Source organism: Pocillopora verrucosa, chromosome 1 (assembly GCF_036669915.1).
Source record: "Pocillopora verrucosa isolate sample1 chromosome 1, ASM3666991v2, whole genome shotgun sequence".
NCBI lineage: Eukaryota > Metazoa > Cnidaria > Anthozoa > Scleractinia > Pocilloporidae > Pocillopora > Pocillopora verrucosa.
In genome coordinates, this window is record NC_089312.1 from 9,703,903 (window position 1) to 9,723,177 (window position 19,275).

General features: G+C 37.8%; 1 protein-coding gene across 1 annotated transcript; it reads left to right on the forward strand.

Annotated features, from left to right (window-relative positions):
- The first annotated feature begins 259 nt into the window (after nucleotides 1-259).
- Nucleotides 260-18,869, forward strand: LOC131782625 (uncharacterized). The gene is made up of 17 exons (XM_066172318.1): nucleotides 260-286; nucleotides 2,658-2,744; nucleotides 5,100-5,168; nucleotides 5,645-5,716; nucleotides 7,178-7,249; nucleotides 9,099-9,170; nucleotides 9,632-9,703; nucleotides 10,352-10,417; nucleotides 11,290-11,361; nucleotides 11,975-12,046; nucleotides 12,834-12,908; nucleotides 14,067-14,138; nucleotides 14,333-15,353; nucleotides 15,765-15,846; nucleotides 16,189-16,227; nucleotides 16,958-18,151; nucleotides 18,329-18,869. The coding sequence occupies exons 7-17, from the start codon at nucleotides 9,666-9,668 to the stop codon at nucleotides 18,370-18,372; spliced, it is 2,775 nt and encodes a 924-aa protein (XP_066028415.1). The 5' UTR covers nucleotides 260-286; nucleotides 2,658-2,744; nucleotides 5,100-5,168; nucleotides 5,645-5,716; nucleotides 7,178-7,249; nucleotides 9,099-9,170; nucleotides 9,632-9,665; the 3' UTR covers nucleotides 18,373-18,869.
- The last annotated feature ends 406 nt before the right edge of the window (nucleotides 18,870-19,275 follow it).

The window sequence follows — 19,275 nt, forward strand, 5'->3', positions numbered from 1 at the left end:
ATGATCTCTATCAAGAGAGGAAATGAAACTTCTACTCAGGGTTTTCTTTTAATCAGCATTACAAGATCCAGTGGGTTAGATGTGGTCACATGTTGAAATTCAACTTCAAAGTTTCTTTAGCCCAGGAATATTTACTCGCCAATGTCGATTTCAGGCTTCGAGGCACAAACCCTGATTTCTCATTACTGGGTTTACGTCATGTTTTCTTTTTTAGTGACTTGTCCTATAATCAACTGGACCGGCTGCCTCCAAAAGCTCTCTATGGAAATTATCGGCTTCAAGAACTGTAAGTAGCCATATACAACTTTTCCGAAAACTGATATAGGGCTGCTGTTTTTTTCTCTTTGACAGAATCTTGTGATAATGTGTGTAAAAATAAACGGAAGGGTATGAATGGCTAAAATCAAGAGATGATAATCACAATCTCTTGCTAAAATCGATATTGAGCAAGGTCCAGATTTTAAATCATCTACATCGATGTTTCTTTTACATTAGTTCTAAAAACGTAAAAATGAAAGCAACAACAACAAAACCAAAAGCAAAACAAACAAAAAGATAATTTGTAGCCACTAAGGCATATTGATAAGACAAATACGATATAGCGATATCAGACACACTTAATGATTTTATGGGGTTGATCCCTTGTACTTCACACAAGTCTTTGACTCGAATTAATTCCGTCGTCTTCTAGCCGATTGATAGATGCCTGAAAGACGATCTTTTCTCAGTTGAATCCCCAAAATTTCAAAACACTTAGCAATCTTAATTTAACAGGCCGCACACAAGTTGTATCCGTCTCCGGTGTGTTGTCTAGCCCTTTAAATCTTGAAGTCGGGGTACCACAAGGTTCCATTTTAGGTCCGCTTCTGTTTTCTATCTATATTAATGATCTACCCCTCCTGTTAAAGAACACTGAAGTCGACATATATGCCGATGATACAACGATCTGGTCGAGCGGAACCAATTGTACAGATATTCAAAACACTCTTAATAGTAGTCTAGACAAGGCCAACAGTTGGTTTAAATTGAACAGGATGATACCAAACACAAAGAAGACCAAACACCTGCTAATTGGTTCTGTTCAAAGGCTATTCCAAAGCAGCGAGACTACAATGGAAATTTATATCGATAATATCAAATTAGAGGAAGCGGCAGGGGAAAAGCTGCTCGGAGTTGTCATTGACTCAAACCTTTCATGGAACTTACACATTGACTGTTTGATTAAAAAGTTAAACTCTAGAATATGTCTCCTTAAAAGAGCAAAGGTTTATTTAACCCTTGCTTGCAGGAAAATGTTATACAATGCCCTCATCAAGCCAATACTAGAGTATTGTTGTACGGTCTGGGGCAACTGTACCGTTGGTAATCTCCAAAGAGTTTTACGACTACAGAAACGATGTGCTAGGCTTATTTTAGATGCTGATACTCACGAAAACTCAGTCAAGCTTTCTAACAAATTACATTGGCTGCCTATAGATGATATCATACGTATTAGGAAGCTTTATTTGCTTCATAAAATAAATCAAGGACATTGCCCGGCTTATTTTAATAAATATATTGAACATATAAGTAACACCCATAATTATAACACGAGATCCGCTTCTAATAACAATATTACAACACCAGCTTGTAAAAGGAACTCTGGCCTTAGAACGTTTCACTCAAGCGCTTGCCGTTTGTGGAACGCTCTTGATCCCGAACCAAAGACACTCTCTCATACTAATTTTAAAAATTACTTAGTTAAATTTTACCGTAGTATGACTTCTTTTCTTGATAATTTTAAGATTCGTAAAACTTTTTAGTTTCATTAGTAGTAAATCAATCAATATTGTATTAATAGTAGTTCTTAATGTAATTTTAGTTTGTAGATTATATAGGTAGTCAATTATTCAATCGATACATCTTAGTACTTTAATTGTAGGAGGGCCATTATGAAAACTACTGGGTGACCAGTAATCAATGTCTTTACCCTCGTTAAATAAAGTTATTATTATTATTATTAATTTATCCCAGCCACACCAAATAATTTCTGGAAACTCATCACAGGCGAAGTTATTTTTTTAACGGAAACTAATCCAGTTCACATAAACTTTTGCTCTTAGTAACCTGTGGCATGAAGTGGCAAATAATTAAGAAGATAAAAGAGAAATCTAAAAACAGAAGTGAATATGGTAGAAATGATAAGAGAAGTAAAGTGAATTTAGGCCCGCAGATGGCATTGTCTGCATCAGATATTGAATAAAAACAATAATAATAATAATAATAATAATAATAATAATAATCAAAACTTTTGGGCTTAGGAGTTCTTTCGTTAGCGTGGTAGACACTTTTAATATCTACAAAGAAAGGATTGCCAAAAGTTCTTTCTTCCTTTCTTACTTTGCTGGCTAAAACCTCTTTTGCTAATTTTGCGTAGATTTCATATTGACTCTATCTGCCAGGAGAAAAATCAAACAGTCTGCCTTCTAATCGTCTACTCCTTAATACCTGCCTCATCTTATCACTAGTACTTAAAACTCTTATTCAATAAAGTGGTCAGTAACATGTCTGATCTTGTTACAAGTCCTGTTATCTTCAGCTTTGCAATAACAGTACAAATTAAATCAGATTAACCCATTTGTTTTTTAACTCTTACGGTTTCCTTCTCACCATTGCAGTTTCCTGAACAACAACAACATAAAGAACTTGTCCTCTGATCAACTGCCTCATAGACCTTGGGAGGGCAAATATAGAATTAAAAACCTGTAAGTTTTGTGGCTCAGGAATCTTTCTCCGCTTGAGTTAGTAATTGTACCATATCTGAGGTCTAAAAATAACTAGCAACAATAAAAAAAGACCCTCCCTTAAGACGGCGACTAAAAATAAAACCACCAATTTTTAATCTTGATAATATAGGAAATATGGGAATATAAACTGAGGTAATGATACTTTATTTTAATATATTTAAACCTTCTCTTTCAAAAGGTTGTTACGGTATAATCTAACCGACAGAAAAACGCTACTGTCTTACAAACTCAACTACTTTGTTAAACAGCGAGTAATGTTATTAACAAAGAACGACCCCTAAAAGTAGTACGACGCTTAGCGTTAATAAACCTAATTAAGCCCACACAGTTTATATCCTAGCTCACCACTGACACAATCTCACTGCTGTCTTCAAAGTTCCTTGAAGTGAGCAATCTTCCGCAATAGCTCTCTTTCGATAAAGCTTTCAAAACAGTCGTCGCTCCGACGACAACAACTGCTTCTATTACATAAGTGAGTCTTATGTAATCTTATGTATATTTTCACAAAGTGTTCTGGAACATTCCAGAAGCCTACGTAAGAAATATTTCAGTAGTACTACATGACAAATGCGTGACTCAATGGAATGTTCTGGAAAGTTCTATGGTAAGAAAGTCAGCATGACTCAGCAGTCTGGAAATTTCTAGAAACTTGTATTTACAATAATTACCCGTAATAGATGTGTTTTAGGCCCATTTATATGGTCTTCAGTACCCGAGACAGACCTTCCCCCGAGACAAATTTACGGAGCGTTTATATGAAATTTGACATCTGCCAACCCTCCTTCGGCCAGGCCTGTTTACATACTCGGCAAAATGGCGGACGGCAGGAAAGAAATTCAAATAACAATAAACATCTTGTTTATACTCTTTAGTGACTGCAGTGTTGTCGATGGCTCTTGATATCTTTATGGTACTAAGTTTTAAAGTGAAAACCAACCAGGAAATGTTGATAGCCCAAGCCGCATTGAGACGGATCGAGTTTGTCTGTCGAGCCAAACAAAAACGAAGTATACCTGAGAAAGGCATGCATGTAAAGAAATAGATTAAAAATTAGCTCGTCCAGGGTAACTCTGGGGAGGTTGTCTCGGGTAGCCGAGACCATATAAATGGGGCATTCGCAGTGTGAAAACGTTTTAAGTTTTTTTGACCTTAATGTGAGAAGTTTTTAATGTTATTTCTCCGATGATTAAAATCATTTTGATTCGAATGTCTTTTTTTCTATGTGAACCAAAAAAATTAAGGAAAGAAGGTTAATTTTTAATCGCGATGACTTTTCAACATTCCAGGTTCTATATTTGGGAGGGGTCAATCGCACTTTATGGCAAAAGTTACAGTGAGCGAAGTGCGCTCGGCGTAGCCTCAGACCGTAATTTACTTTCGCGCACTCAAAACTTTCTGCGAAGAATAAAGTTTGATGTTGACAAACGAATATCAATTGTGTTGATCATTCAAAGCTTGAAATAACTTTCACCGTCTCAAAAACATTCCAGTATTCAATTAATTTTTTTACGCTTGGTTTCGTAATTTGTTACAGAGATTTATCACTCGGTTGAAGAATCAAACTAAATTAGAGTAACCCTGGATGGTTTGTTATGCAACCCGAAAAAACTTTTGAGATTTCGACTCGTTAACTTAGTTAGGTATATCCATCAACAAAACGAGACATTTGAACATAAATGAGAGATAAGCAAATGGTTTACTAAGGTCTATTGGGGCCCAGTTCTCAGTTGTGGGTATTTTGGTATGATGGAGAGGATAACGGGCTGTACGAAACACACAGGGAGTAACCTTACGATCTGCCAAAAAACGATATACTTGCCTCTAAAAGTTTCCCATTAAAAAATATGCTAGTTTCTGCATGAGGACTTTTCGTTCCGTAACATACTTAAGGAAGGAATTTAAATTTTGGCAAGGCCGGCATGATGGTTGATAAGCTAAAAACATCGAAAGATTTTGATGTAAGGGGAAAAACAGTTAACCCTGTCATTGAACTTTGATGTGTCATCTGCGTACGAAGAAATCATTTGCGAAACTTGAACTCTAACAACAAATTAATTAATTTGAAATACCATTAAATCTTCTTTGTTACCAAAACAGTGAACATTGTAATGAGTTTCTTATTATTGTACGCTTTTGATCTCAAGAAGTGAACGCGTTCGTGTTCAATTCAAATATTTCCAACCTCCAATGTTAACACTCGTATGCAACAGCAGCCTCTAATTTGTTTTCATCTGTGGCTGAATCTAAAGAGTTCAAACGCTCCTGACTGAACAATTGAGATCCATCGAGAAAATAACTATATCTTTTATGCAGAACCTTAGACTTCAACAAACTGGAGACACTTCCTTCTAATATATTCAGACGCTACAAGTTATATGATCTGTAAGTATTTTACTCTGAAGCTTAATAAAGTTGACTTCACTGACTTATTATTCTTCTTATATTTTCCTTTTATTCATAGTCTCACTCCCTTTAACTCAAACCCTTTATGAACTTTCTTTTGTGAACATGTAAATGTATTATAATTACCCAATAAACTTGTCAAACAGTAAATCCTCTTGAACAAATTCCGTTAGTCAATCGCCAGACTAACTAAACCTGCGAGGCGGATTCTTAGGGTTTGTCATTAGAAACACAAGAGTAGATGTACTTGGCCCGCTGGACTCAACAACAAAAAGAGCTGTTCAAGTAGTCAATGTGTCCATGCACATTTGTACGGTAGTTTTTCCATACAGGAGTGGCATGTTTACAGTCCAAGCATCAGGCAAATAGTTAAGCATCTTGCAGGTTCTAGTCAGCAGAGAGAATGAGAGTATTTTCAAATGCTAATGAATATTCAAGTTTAATGCGTTTTACAGGTGGCTTGGAAACAACAACTTAAAAAACTTATCTGAAGATCTATTTACTGGGCAAGATGAGTTAAAATATTTGTGAGTACTGGTTATTTGGCATCCTTTTAAAAAAAATTTTGTCAAGTTATTTGCTCTACTTTGCCTCTGGCGGAATAGTCTGTTGGCGGCGTAAAAATGATTTCATTTATTCACATATAAACACGACCAGCACTAAAGAAACGAGAAACATTTCAGCGTGGAAACCTCAAATGAGTTACACAGTTCGATAATTTGAAAATCACGATACCAATGTAACCTGCAGACTCAATTATCAAAGGTTCTGATCAAGAGGAAAAACATTGGTGTCCAACACAATGCTTCTCTCTGTTAATTATCACTGCTTGTTTAGAGGGAGTAGTGTTCTGTGACACGTTTCTTCATGAGCGTGCACAAAATTACCACAGACTGATCACGAGGTTTTTGGAACCGCTATGTTGTTCAACAAAAACTAGTTGTGGTTATAAGATGATTTGATAAACGAGTGAAAGAGCAAGAGCCAAATAGAGAGTTATTAATTCCCGGTGCCATGTTGGAAAAGAAACTTCTTAAACACCACAGCGAGGCTGACGGTGGCCGCGAAATATAAGCAAATAGAGTGATAAAAGTGAACTAGAAAATGACACCAAAAAATGGGGACAGTGTTGATGATGGTGGCGATTTTAAATACGATTAGATAATTAGAAAAATCTTTTCGCTCGGCTGGTCTACACACCTTCGTAAGCTTTCCGAACTATATCTAGGTCAGAAGTACGACTACCTTGTCGTATCAACTCGGAAATGTCCTGACATTGTGCCGAAGGATACCAACTACAACTGAGAAACTCAACTTAGTTAACTGAGGGAACGTGAAAAGACCAGAAGTAAAATCTACGATGGAAAGACCTACGTGAAAGCCAGAGTTTTGCGGTCGATGAAAGAGACGCCGTTCAGAGTCTTAGTAGAGTTCACACCTTAATGTGAAATTTGCGATCCCGTTCAGGAGAACATGCAGTATTGAGTTTTGAATCGTTCATAATTGGAAAGGCGGTAGAAGGGTGAAGCAAAAAAAAAAAATTGTTTTAAATTAAAACCGATTACATCAGATTTGATCTCGTTCTCTAATGAGAGAATTTCCTGGTTTAGCTAGATAAGTAGATAATCTTTTAATTAATGACGGCAGTCATTTCCGAGCGAGAGCGAGTCAATTACAGAGTTGTTTTCAGACTATTGCCAAAGGCTTGGCGCATTCAAACTAAATGGCTGTAAAAAAAAAAAACAAAAAAAAACATGAATAACGATGAGTGACAAACTGATCCTCACAGGATTTAAGCAATTGTAGAGAGTAATGCCCTGTCTAACACAGAATTCTATTTTTCAGTCCTCACTTTCTGCTTTTGCCTCATTTGCAGTTTTTTTTATGTGAGGATCAATTGATACTTCATTACCGATTTGTTACTCTGAAACTCACCCTTAGTGTATCATTTTTCAATTTAGATCTTTTTTATCGTTTTCGTAATGTAGGCGGTTGAGTGGCAATTGGCTGGAGAAGCTGCCTCCAAAAATTCTTCAAGGATTGGTCGCCTTGGAGGAACTGTGAGTAAAAATTTTGCGATATTTCTTTCCGAAAATCTTAGTCAATGAGAACAATTCTTTCTTGTGTATTGCGTTTGCATGAGATTATTGCTTTCAAGTCGTTCAAAACACGGTTTTAAAACCTTTCGTTCTTAATTGAGCCAGTAGTCAACTCTTCGATCATTGAATTTGATCCGTTGTGCCGTTGTGTACGAGTAGTTCAAAATAGGACTGTTCAAATTTATATGAAATTGGTAACTTGTATTTCAAAAATGTCAGTTAGGGAAATGATTATAATCCATTGCAGAGTTGTTTATCAGTCGAACGTTTTACCGGGTCAATGGACTGATTATGGGTTTTATGGGGTGGTGGGGAGGGAGGAGGGGGGGAGACTAAATCCTCGCGAGCTTAAAAAAAAAAATAAGAAGAAACATTTCTGAGCCTTCGATTTTTACCTCTTTCCTCTTTCTCATTAAAAAATGGATTCCATTTCGTTGTGCATCTGTTCAACAAGACGTTACAGATGCTGCAAGTACGAAAAGGAAGCTCAAGATGCGCAGCAGTTTCAAAGCCTTTTTTTGTTGTGGGTCATGTGACATTGTGCGTGTCATGTTGACGTCATTAACGGACTTCAATAACTTTCCAAAGTTAGCTAAGGCCTACTTAGGCCTAGTTCAAACGTCGATCTTTACATGTACCGAACCTAATTGCAATTTGGGTCGACTCGAATAATTAAGAGCGGCAGTTGATTCAAACGTCTATACAAATCTGCCGATCCTAATTGATTCAAACGTCGATCTTTACATGTACTTAATAGAAACGTTAGGTTCGGTACATGTAAAGATCGACGTTTGAACTAGGCCTAAGTATCAGCAAAATAACGTCGAATTATAACCAACTGAATTCACCCGAACAACTGCCTGAAAAGAAGTGCAATGGCCCTTAAAGTGATCATTATTATAATTTCACAATTGCGCCGCCTATATCAGGGCAACGGAACACTCGAAATGTGTCAAGTGTTACACAGGGAAAATACGGACGGAAAGCGGAGTAAAACAATGGCCACACTGAAAGACCACACCTTGACTTTTTAGGCGCTCCAGAATTTGTAATTTGTTCACTGTAACACTTTGACGATTTCTCTCGTGTTGCATTTGTCTAACGCTCAGGCCTTATGCGATCGATGCCAGGCTCAGATGAGGCCGAAGGATGTATTTTGAAAACTAAAAACCAAAATACTAGAAATTGAAACAGTAGTGGAATGGTAAATCCCTTATTCGATGTTTAACACATAATACGATCGAACGTTTCGCTAATTGCTTGCATTTTCTTCGCCCTCGCGGAACACGGAAAATAGAACTACGAAACTCGCACAACACCCGCCCGTATCATAATTATGTTGAATTATCGAATAAGGCGATTTGTTTACCAAAAGTAAAAGCGAAGAAAAATCGGACCGAAAAATTTTATTATTTTTTTCAGAGGAATTCTTTAAGTCAGAAATTACGGGGTGGAAGTAAGAGATAGACACTTACGTGAAGACCTATTCACAAGTTTAAGCCAATACATTTCACTTAAAAATCGGTTTCTTTTTTCATTTATGAGATGATTAGATAGAAAACTCGATGAACTGCTACAGAGTAAATTCTATCAGATATGAATTTCGTCCGAAACAGTTACCCAAGGTTGAAATAACTGAGTTGACATTCTTCTGAAGATAACTTTCCCAATGTCTTCCAGATAAAGTCGTTGCACACAGCAGGGGAAGAACTTGATAATATGTCCCGTGGAAATGAAGTTTGTTATCTGGGACTCTCTTTTTCCTTTGTTTGTTTTCTTACTGATTATCATCTCATTCTACAAATGTTAGGGACTTGTCCTACAATCAGTTGCAGAATTTTCCTCAAGGGATACTTAGCACAAATACCGAGCTGAAAGAATTGTACGTAGGACTTTTCCTTGTACTAAAAAACAGGTTAAACCTAAACTTTTAAAATTATTTGAAATCTCGCATATTTCCGCTTGGAATGCGGCTTGATTTGGAATAAATTACTGAATCAGGTGTTATTTTGCGATAGATACCGCACTAATGTACGAGGTCTTTCTGCCATTATTGTCTTAAGGAAAGGTCTATCAGCTTTAAGCATGTAATAAATATGTTCGTTGATTCCAGTTGTTTCATACTATAGATTCTTAATTGTATTTGATGCTTTTAAAGACAGACGGAAAAACTTTTCCTTTCCTGATTTGGTAAAAACAACTGGTATTTATTGTTCGTTATCCGGTTTGGCTCCTGTCCGGCACCTAAGAGAAACTTTTAAGGGGGAGGCCTAGCCTATTCTCCAAATAACGTTTGTGTTCTTGAAAAGCTAGCTAACTCTTTACCTCAATAAATACTCTAAGGGATTTGTCAAACAACGAAATTCAGCGTCTGCCCATGGATGTTTTTGGCAACCTTACCCGGATGGAAAAGCTGTAAGTGGCATTCAGTAGAAACTTCACAGCAAAAGGAATTATAATGTACACTTTTCCATAGAGCTTTATGTAAATTAATGCATTATGACCATTGTAAAAAACAGAGCTTCGCGAATTTAGATTTTGTGACTCTTACGTAAGGTGTATCAACATAAACACCATAAGCTCAACTAGCTTTATAAAATGCTAACTTTCGTGGAGTTGGTCATCGAGAACAATTGAAAAAAAAGAGGTCAATATTAAATTCAATTGTCTCACTCAGCCCTTTGCTTCACGTGACTTTCGACTATAATTTTTTCGCTGAGTAACCAGGGAACTCTGTATAGATTGATTTGTGATGTAAGTGACTTATTATAGTTTGGTGCATCAGTATTGAAAAGTGATGTCATGATATGAAAACGCCCATGTTAACAATGAATTTGCAAATGATATATTTTGCCTAAATTCTCAGGATCAAGAGTAAACAGTTTATGTTCTCAGCAAAAATGAGTAGAACGTTGTAAGTCTTCAAAATAGCTTTGCCAGAACCAATTGGGTTTCATTTCATTAAAGTTAAAGACCTGTCTATTCGGAGAGAACAAGAACCTTTCCAAGAATCTCAAATTCTATTTCAACTGACTTTTTTTTCACTTTATATATCGCTCACAGCTTACTCTCCAGTAACAAACTTCAGCACTTGCCAAGGTTCAAAAACCTGTCGGAGTTGAAAATATTGTAAGTGATTCACGTTTGTGATATAACTGGCTCAGTACGTGTCTTGTATAATGAGCATTAATTAAAGGTAGCGTTGGCCAAAACAAAAGGATCAGCTTGGATACGGACTATTTCTCTGGCATCTTCTTATGACTTAAAAGTTTGTTTAAGGATGTTAATTGAGTAAAAAGTTAAAAATAAACATCCACTTTGGAAAGAGATGCCATCAACTAAGAATTACCAGGGTACAAATGTTTAAGGTGATGGAAAAAAATATAATACAACACATCCCCTACAATACTTTAACAGCACCCTTCCCTTGGGACCATATGCTAGAAATGATCGCTGATGTTTGATGATTAACCCAAATTAAACTGTAACGATCGATTGTTATTTTTCTTGAAAAATGTATTAAAATTCTTAAGCGGCTTTCAAAACGTTTTCATAAATGGGTGCACGTCCGATCATTCATGCATTTACATGTCACAATAGCGTTACTAAGGTTTACCTGGCGGCCAGCATAGCCCTTTCGGTGAAGGCGGAACACGATGGAACTTAATTGTTCTTGTCACAATACACGTGGCAACGTTTTGGTCCAAATACATTTATGGGATGTTTTTTCAGGAGGTGTTGGACCACACTGATGAGCAGTAGAACAGTTTGCCGAATACCAAGGCGCTAATACGCTTTCGAAGGAGGTTTCCATAATAAGCATGTTTAATTCGACAGAATTTTATTAAGGATGAAACAGTTTCTATAATATAAGACAGGGTTCGGGAATAAATTAGTCTCGAGGTCCTCAAAAGATTATGCTGAGTCAAGGTTACATGACAGGACGGAAAACGCGTGCACTCTGTAATTATACTGAGCGTCTGTTGCATTTTATTGTGTAGATACCTGTATAACAACAGCCTCGTACACCTGTCACCTGATCAGTTCCAAGGCCTGTCCAAACTGGAAGAACTGTAAGTAAATATTCGATGGAAATCATATCTGACCGCACATGTAACTATTCTTGACCAAATATGTACTTAACCAACTCAGTAGGGCGAATAGACCTTTCTTTCCTCCTCCCACCACTTTTTCCCAAAGTTTCGCTAAATTTTGAAGCTAGTGTACTTTGATTGGATGAACCTCAGAAACCCAAGCAGAATTCTGAAAAAGATTCTTTGTCATCCATCCAAGATAGTAACTGCCACCTCGGATTTCTTCAGAAAAAGACAGAAAAAGAAGAGAATTAGAGATGTAACAATTCTCTACCTCACCCCCGAAAAAAATTAACGGATCAGTGAAACAATACTTTTTATAGAAGTCCAAATATAAGCATGCGCTAAGTTTTAACATTTTCAGCGAGGTAACCGCAAACTGCATATCAGTGTAACTTTTACGCATCCCTGGCTGTGAGGTTTTTTTTCACCTTTTTATTATGTTTTCAATATCGGATAGCTTTGAAGATATCGTAGGCAGAGGGCATTTAAGAATCAATGAAGATAAGAAGGAAGTTTATGTAAATACGTGCTTACCTCTAAATTTTTCTACATTTCTGATAATAATGATGTGCCCTCTATGTTGTTCTAGGGCTGTTTACGAAAACAATATTGACTACCTGCCACATGAAGTTTTTAAAGGCATGAAAAACATGATGTCTATGTAAGTATCTGTCTCTAAACTATTCTCTTATTAACGGTAACGAGGTATTGTAAAATTAGTAAGGGTCTCGTGAAGATGCAATCATAGCAATGTTAGGAATCTCCGTTATCTAAGACAAACTCCGCTCGGGAAGATCAAGAGACCCACAAAGCTGCACACCAAAAACATGGACAATCTTCTACCCCCGAGGACAGATCATACCTTATGATCAAAACCATGTGTGATGGACGACGAAATATTTACGATAGTGAAAGTGAAAACAGGCTGACTAAGAGATCATATTTACTAGAGGTAGAGAGAACTACCAAAAGGCAAATCAGACAAAACCTTGGGAAACACCAGGTCTCTTTAACCACCAAAAACAAAATCCTGCTAAGGTATCCCCTTCCAGATTCAAAAACTGAGTTTACAAAGACTTCGACCGCGAAAACCTCTTGAGGATAGGTATGACAATACTCATGGGGTTATTTAAATCGGCATCGGCCACGCGGATAGAAATAGATCTGGAACCTAAATAGAGAATGTTTTTTTCATTCTTGATAACTTAACTGTGACTTTGAAGAAGCTCTTAGTAATGTGAAAATTCGTAAAAATACTTATGTGACATTATTGTATGACCCACTGTCTAATGCACGGTGAGGTTCTTTTCTCGTTGCAGAACATTTTGAACAAATGGAAGATATTGCCTTCCATTCTTGGCTAATTTTCTGTCCAGTGTTGTTTTAATTTACGCTTTAATGCTTGTCAGTTGACGCTCTACGCTTTTCATTGTTTCATCGTTCTGTAGGAGCTTTTATTTCAACAATATCCGTACCGTTAGCAACGAACAATTCAAAGATGTCGCCCCAAGTATTCGATTCCTGTGAGTATGAGTAAACGAGTAATATTCCAGGTGTGTTCAAACTACTTCGAGTTCAAGGGAAACAGATATTGTTGGTGCGACCTTCACGTGCCGTAAACTCACGGATAAGCGCCCCTCCCCCATTTTAAAGGATGGACAAGTGATCATACCACTGGCCGAATTGCTTAGGCAGGGAAATTGGAGTAAACGATTTTCACATACATACTACCACTGATATACTAGAAGTTAGGATCGGCTTTGTTCACTAATACACAGTTTATACTTTTATTTACGCCCAAATGTTATACTCCTTGGGACGATCATATCTGGTCACAAGAAAAAGTCTGGGAAAAACTTAAGGAAGGGTCCCTCCGCATAAAGTACCCTCTCTGTAATGAGCGACCCATCCTAAATTCGAAATGAGTGCATCAGATACTCATTGCAGTATTAAAAGCATATCAGTATAACAAATAAAGTCACTTTGGCATAGCCTGTGTAAGTATATCGTACACACTCAATGACAAATTGCTCGTCTTCTGTTTTAGTTTTCTATCGAATAGTTGTTGAGAATTGGGCAGGAAAAGGAACAAGAGAGAGCCGAAAAACTGATTAATACATAACGGTAATAGGACTGAGTGGAGTCCAATTCGGTCTGTAATCATACAAGTGATCAGCAAAATCGGACGACCGCGAGGCGAGAGTCCGATTTGTTAATCACGAGTATGATTAAGGACAGAATTGGACGACAAGAAGTCCTGTTACCAATTAATCATAGCCATTTGAATTTCCGAAAAAAAAAAGCACTTAAAACAAATATCTCCAGTGGAGACAATGTCTTTAGTTAAAAATTCCTCCATTTTGGAAATCCCCCATTTTTCCCTTGGATAAGTGGTTGTTGCTGTGATTATTTTGATCATTTCTGTGATGGGTTGATTAGCTGAGTGGACTTAGTACGATTGGTTGCTTCAACTGTCCGATTACAGGTTTCCGATTGCAGCCAACTGTCCGATTAAACTGTCCTATTATAACTTTACAGAATGATTAGTGAAAAATGAAGCTGCGGATGCACCAATAACATTTCAGGAATTTGTAATGGTTGTGATTAATAGGCTAAAGATGTCGATGTTATCAAGAATTAGCGAGCAAAGTTTGCCTGAATTGCTTTCCTTTAATTTGCAGGTACCTCCATTACAACGAAATGCGAGAACTGCCGGAGGGTTTCTTCACAAACATGAAGAACCTAATAACTGCGTAAGTCAAGTGGAATGTTCTCCACGCGAGGAGTTTAAAATTGAAAATTTTCATTTGCCGGTGCTCAGTTATACTGCGCTTACTTTATTATTATTACACTTTCATTTTCTTACAAATTTAGATCCTGTGAGGGATCAAATTTGTCTTTTTTTTTCCCTTTTGTTGTTCATCTGAACTCTTTTTATGAACCGTAGGACTGTAGACACCAACCTGATGTGTTGCCATTTGACGAAGGAGGATGCAGATTGCGACTTTGCTTATGTCGACAGCTTCGCCAGTTGTGAAACTTTGTTCAGAAATCGAGCTCCTAGGGAGTGCCTCTGGGTGGTTGGAATTATGTCTTTGGTTGGTGCTGTGTTTGTCATTGTGTGGCGATTGGTGTTTAGGGAGACGAAGAAGAAAAACAAGATACAGTCCATCATGTTGATACATTTGGCTGGGGCTGATGGACTTATGGGTGTCTACCTCATAACTATAGGTGTGGTGGATGCCATTTGGGCAGGGGAGTATTATTTGCATGACTATTACTGGCGTTCAAGTTTGACATGTCAGGTAACAGGTGCCATTGCCGTGTTGTCAAGTGAGGTGTCTGTTATGACGATTTGTTTGCTCTCCGCCGACCGGATGAAGAATATTCTATTCCCCTATCGTGGAAAGTCCCTTACACTTAAGGTTACGCACCTTTTGTGCTTCCTTATCTGGATTGTTGGTGGCATAATTGCATTTATTCCCACGGTGGGCTTCGACTACTTCGGTAGTCGCCAGAAAGGTCATCACTTTTATGGTAGATCAGTTGTATGTCTGCCATTGCAACTTTCCACTGATAAGCCGTCGGGCTGGGAGTACTCTGTTGCCATGTTTGTGGGTTTAAACTTTACCCTTGTGCTCTTTGTCGTTGTGGCATATGCGATGATAATCTATAAGTCCTGCGCATCAAACAGGCGCATGGCTAAGCAAGGGACCGAAAGAGAGAGGAGAATGAAAGCCAAGGCAAGGGCAGCCGATCTAAGGAGGGAGGCCTCGCTCGCCAAAAGAGTGTTCTTCATTGTTCTTACCGACTGTGTCTGCTGGCTGCCTATTGTGGCGATTGGAATGAGGTCTCTCTTGGAAAAATCCTTCCGTACACCTGGTGACCTCGCAGTTTGGATCGCAGTCTTTGTTCTACCGGTGAACTCTGCCATCAATCCCATTCTTTACACCTTGTCTACCCCACAGGTACATGTACTCTCAACTTGAGCGGTTGGAAAAGTATATATTCAGCCAATAAGTTAAATTTTGCATTTATATCATGTCTCTCAGATCACAGATCACATCTAAATTCGACAAGAATAAATAAGTGAAACACGAAACCGCCAAGAAGTGTCTCACTGTGTATAATTTTACCGTATTTTATATCAGCTGGTAAACTTGATTTCCGCCATTTCTGAGATCCCTTTGCCTCAGAACTCTCTTCTGTATGTAAAACGTGCACGTTTTCATTGTATCGCACTCGGTTTGAGAGTGGCTGGAAAGCTGCGCAAACGTAGTTTGCATTCCTGGGGAAATCAAAGACTCGAAGGGTTTAAAAACTGGTGAGGAAGCACTATTTACTGATTATAACCTCGTGTTTTGTTTCGATGTATTAAGGTCCGAGGAGTCATCAGAGCCAAACTCCAACCATTGTGGGATTATCTGGTGGCAAAACTCGGCCGAAATCAAGATGTTGAAGGTAATTTTTGACACTTTAAATAATCTTTCATCATTCTGGGGAGTATTTTTCTCGTTCTTTAATTTTTTGGTTTCATGCCATAAAGTTACGTTTTAAACAGGTTTAAGAGCAGATATACCGTGGGTTAATCAATCAGATCGGCTCGTAAGCCAAGAGATACTTTTTGGTTACCCATATGAATAAGAAACAAACAGATCTATGTATTTAGTGGCGCGTGAGCTTGAGTATTTCATTTCAACACATAGGTTGACTCAACCTCAAATGATAAAAATGACGTTGCCTCATGAATGAATAATTTGTTATTGCTGATGTTTTGTCCGCTTGCTTGTATTTTTCCGTCAGTTCAAGATCAGGGAATAGAGATGAGAGTCATCGAAGAAGGTACGCACCATTCACTTCTCCACAGACTAAAACAAATTTCAGAACGCAATACCTAGCATTCAAAAACCAAGAGCAAAACAGAAAAGCCAAAGAAAAGCATTGTTGTAACTTTGAAGCAATTCGGTTCGACCTTTTTGCCATTATAAGAAACGCGTAAAAAGTAATTTAGCCTCCAGTTTGAAGTTTACAGACAACCACATTTTGAGTCAATTTAATTACTGTAATTTTTCTTTATGTAATATGCTTAATCCTACTTTGACTGATTCTCAATTATTATTTAGTGGAGGGAAGACTTATAGATTTTTTCACCACTAACAATATTTCGCTTTTTGTCATAAAACACTCACATAAAAAATCGAAATGGGCTAAGAACATCGGAGACTTAATCGGCTGAGTCCAGTGCACCACATTTTTGATGTTACCACATTTTGTCGTCATATGTTATCTATGAATGAACAGACGCACGGCAACATAGGCTACTTGTTTGGTCGACCGTGAAAAGTTTTCAAATAATGGTTTTAATAGGGTATCAAAGCCACAAAGAGATATTCGGAAAGAGTAAAAGCGGAGCGTAAATGATTGAGGACGGAGAAGTTACACGATGCGGTTACCAAATGCAAAAAGCACGGTATAGTTCGTTTTACAAATTTGGCGATTTGGCCAACTACAACCACCTGAGGAAACACTTTTTAACCTTATTCCCTTTTTGTGTTTATTTTATTGAACACAGTACAAAACCAAGAGGAAGTGGGGAGCACTGACGATAGTGAGGATGAATCGCAAGAAGAACAAGGAGATGGTGAGCACCATGCAAGATCAGGCGAAGGCAATGAACAACCTTTTGAATCCCAGCAGGTTGAACATGAACAAGACGAAGAACCAAAACAAGGAAAAGAAGAAGCCGCTGAACAGCAGCAAGTTGAACGTGAACAAGACGAAGAACCAAAACAAGGCCAAGAAGAAGCGACTGAACAGCAGGAAGTTGAACGTGAACAAGACGAAGAACCAAAACAAGGCCCAGAAGAAGCGACTGAACAGCAGGAAGTTGAACGTGAACAAGACGAAGAACGAAAACAAGGCCCAGAAGAAGCGACTAAACAGCAGGAAGTTAAACGTGAACAAGACGAAGAACCAGAGCGAGGCCAAGAAGAACCCACTGAACAGCAGCAGGTTGAATCTAAAAGAAACGAAGCACCAAAAGATGACCATGAAGAACCAACTACAGAGCAGGAAGTTGAACAAGATCATCAAGCAGATTCAAAGGGAAACAAAGAAGTAAGTGAGACGCAACGAGAAAAACAGGAGCTAAATGAAGCCGATGAAAAACCTGAGCGAAAGCTGAAAGGAGACGACCAGGAATCCAAACAACAGGGCACTCAACAACAAGAAGAAAAAGAACCGAACGTCGACCATGCAGGGCCTGATGAGCTAAAGGATGCAAGTAAAGAGAAGAACAAGTCGAAAAGAAATGAAAACGAAAGTGAACAGCAACAAGAGGAAAATGAACAAGATGAGCAGGAGAAAGAAGAACACCCTGAAGAAACCGAAAAGCAGCAAGCTGATTGTGATCAAGAAGAACGAGAACAAGACCATAAGGATCCTAAACTCGAGCAAATTGGACAAGAAAAACCAAAAGGAGACGATGAAGATTCTAAGAAAGAGCAACTGGATTATGAACAACCAAAAGAAGACCATGAAGGACCTATGAAAGACCAACTGCAGCAAGGAAAACCAAAAGGAGAGAATCAGGAACCTAAACAAGAGCAACTGGAAACTGAAAAGCCAAAAGGAGAGTATGAAAAACCCAACCAAAAGCAACTGGAAGACGAGAAGTCAAAAGGAGCCTGTGGGGACTCTCCACAGCAGGCTGATGAGTCCGCGGAAGATAAATCTTCGCGACAGCAGCAGCTGATTGCAGAGGAAGGTATGTTTTGCCACCCTCCATTTTCGCCAAAATTCAAAGTTTTGGAGCATTAAGTTCTCGTTTATCAGTCTGGGTAGAGGAAATATTTCTTCGTTACTCCAAAGCTCTTGGTTATTTGTTTTAGGCGACAATGTTAACTAAAGTATCATGATAATGAGTTACTTTGTTATTCAACAGGAGATTACGAAGAAGACGATGCGGTACTGGATACACGTCTGTAATTGCTAGCATTGACTCATCAAGTCCTTTTTAGTTCTAGTTATCGTTTTAGTAATAGAAAGGTTACATACCGTTATATCATTAAAATGACGTATTTATTTAACCAAGAGCATTAGAGGATAACTCATATGGTATTACAGTGACTAGTGCGTGCCCGCAATGTTTGTTTTCATTATTTGATAGTCTGAGTTGTCGTAGACAAGTACAAACAGCTACAAGAGAAAGGAAGTTAGTATGGTATGCTAAATAGATAATCGTGAAAGCATATTTACGGCCGTGTTGCGCTTCCAGTGTCGTCAGAGGTTTCCGCAACTGATTTTATTTCAATATGATTAGGTTTATTAGTACTTATAAACATGATTTAACTATCTACTCATCATTCAGTTGCATCTATTACTCCTTATTTATTGACTTTAGTCCTAGCATGTTATTTAGTAGGTGGCTCAATTGTTTTTACAATGCTACGCCACTAATCGTATTTACTCCACTGCACACATATATCAAGTGCACAGGTCAGATAATGTATTTTCATCTGGCTCATTTATTTATTCACCTTTGTTTTTAACATACTATTTAAGTTAAAATTGGTAGAAGCTTGCACAAAAATATAAGAAAAAAGTATCACAGGAGTGAAACTCAAGTGAGAATAATACAAAGGTGTAAGGTGTTTCATAATTTGTTGTCAAGCCATTTAGTGCCTAATTAAAAAAAAATCAAAAAATTTTAGCTCTCACTTTTTTTGTCTTCTAATAATTGAACCATCCTGGAGTTCAATAGTGTAAAGAGTATCTTATAACTGGAAAATCACCTTTGATGCTGGAAATCAATTCAGTTGCTGCAGGATTGTTCAAAATAAGTTGAATCAGATTATCAGTTGACTTATCAACCAATAATACGGGACGTGA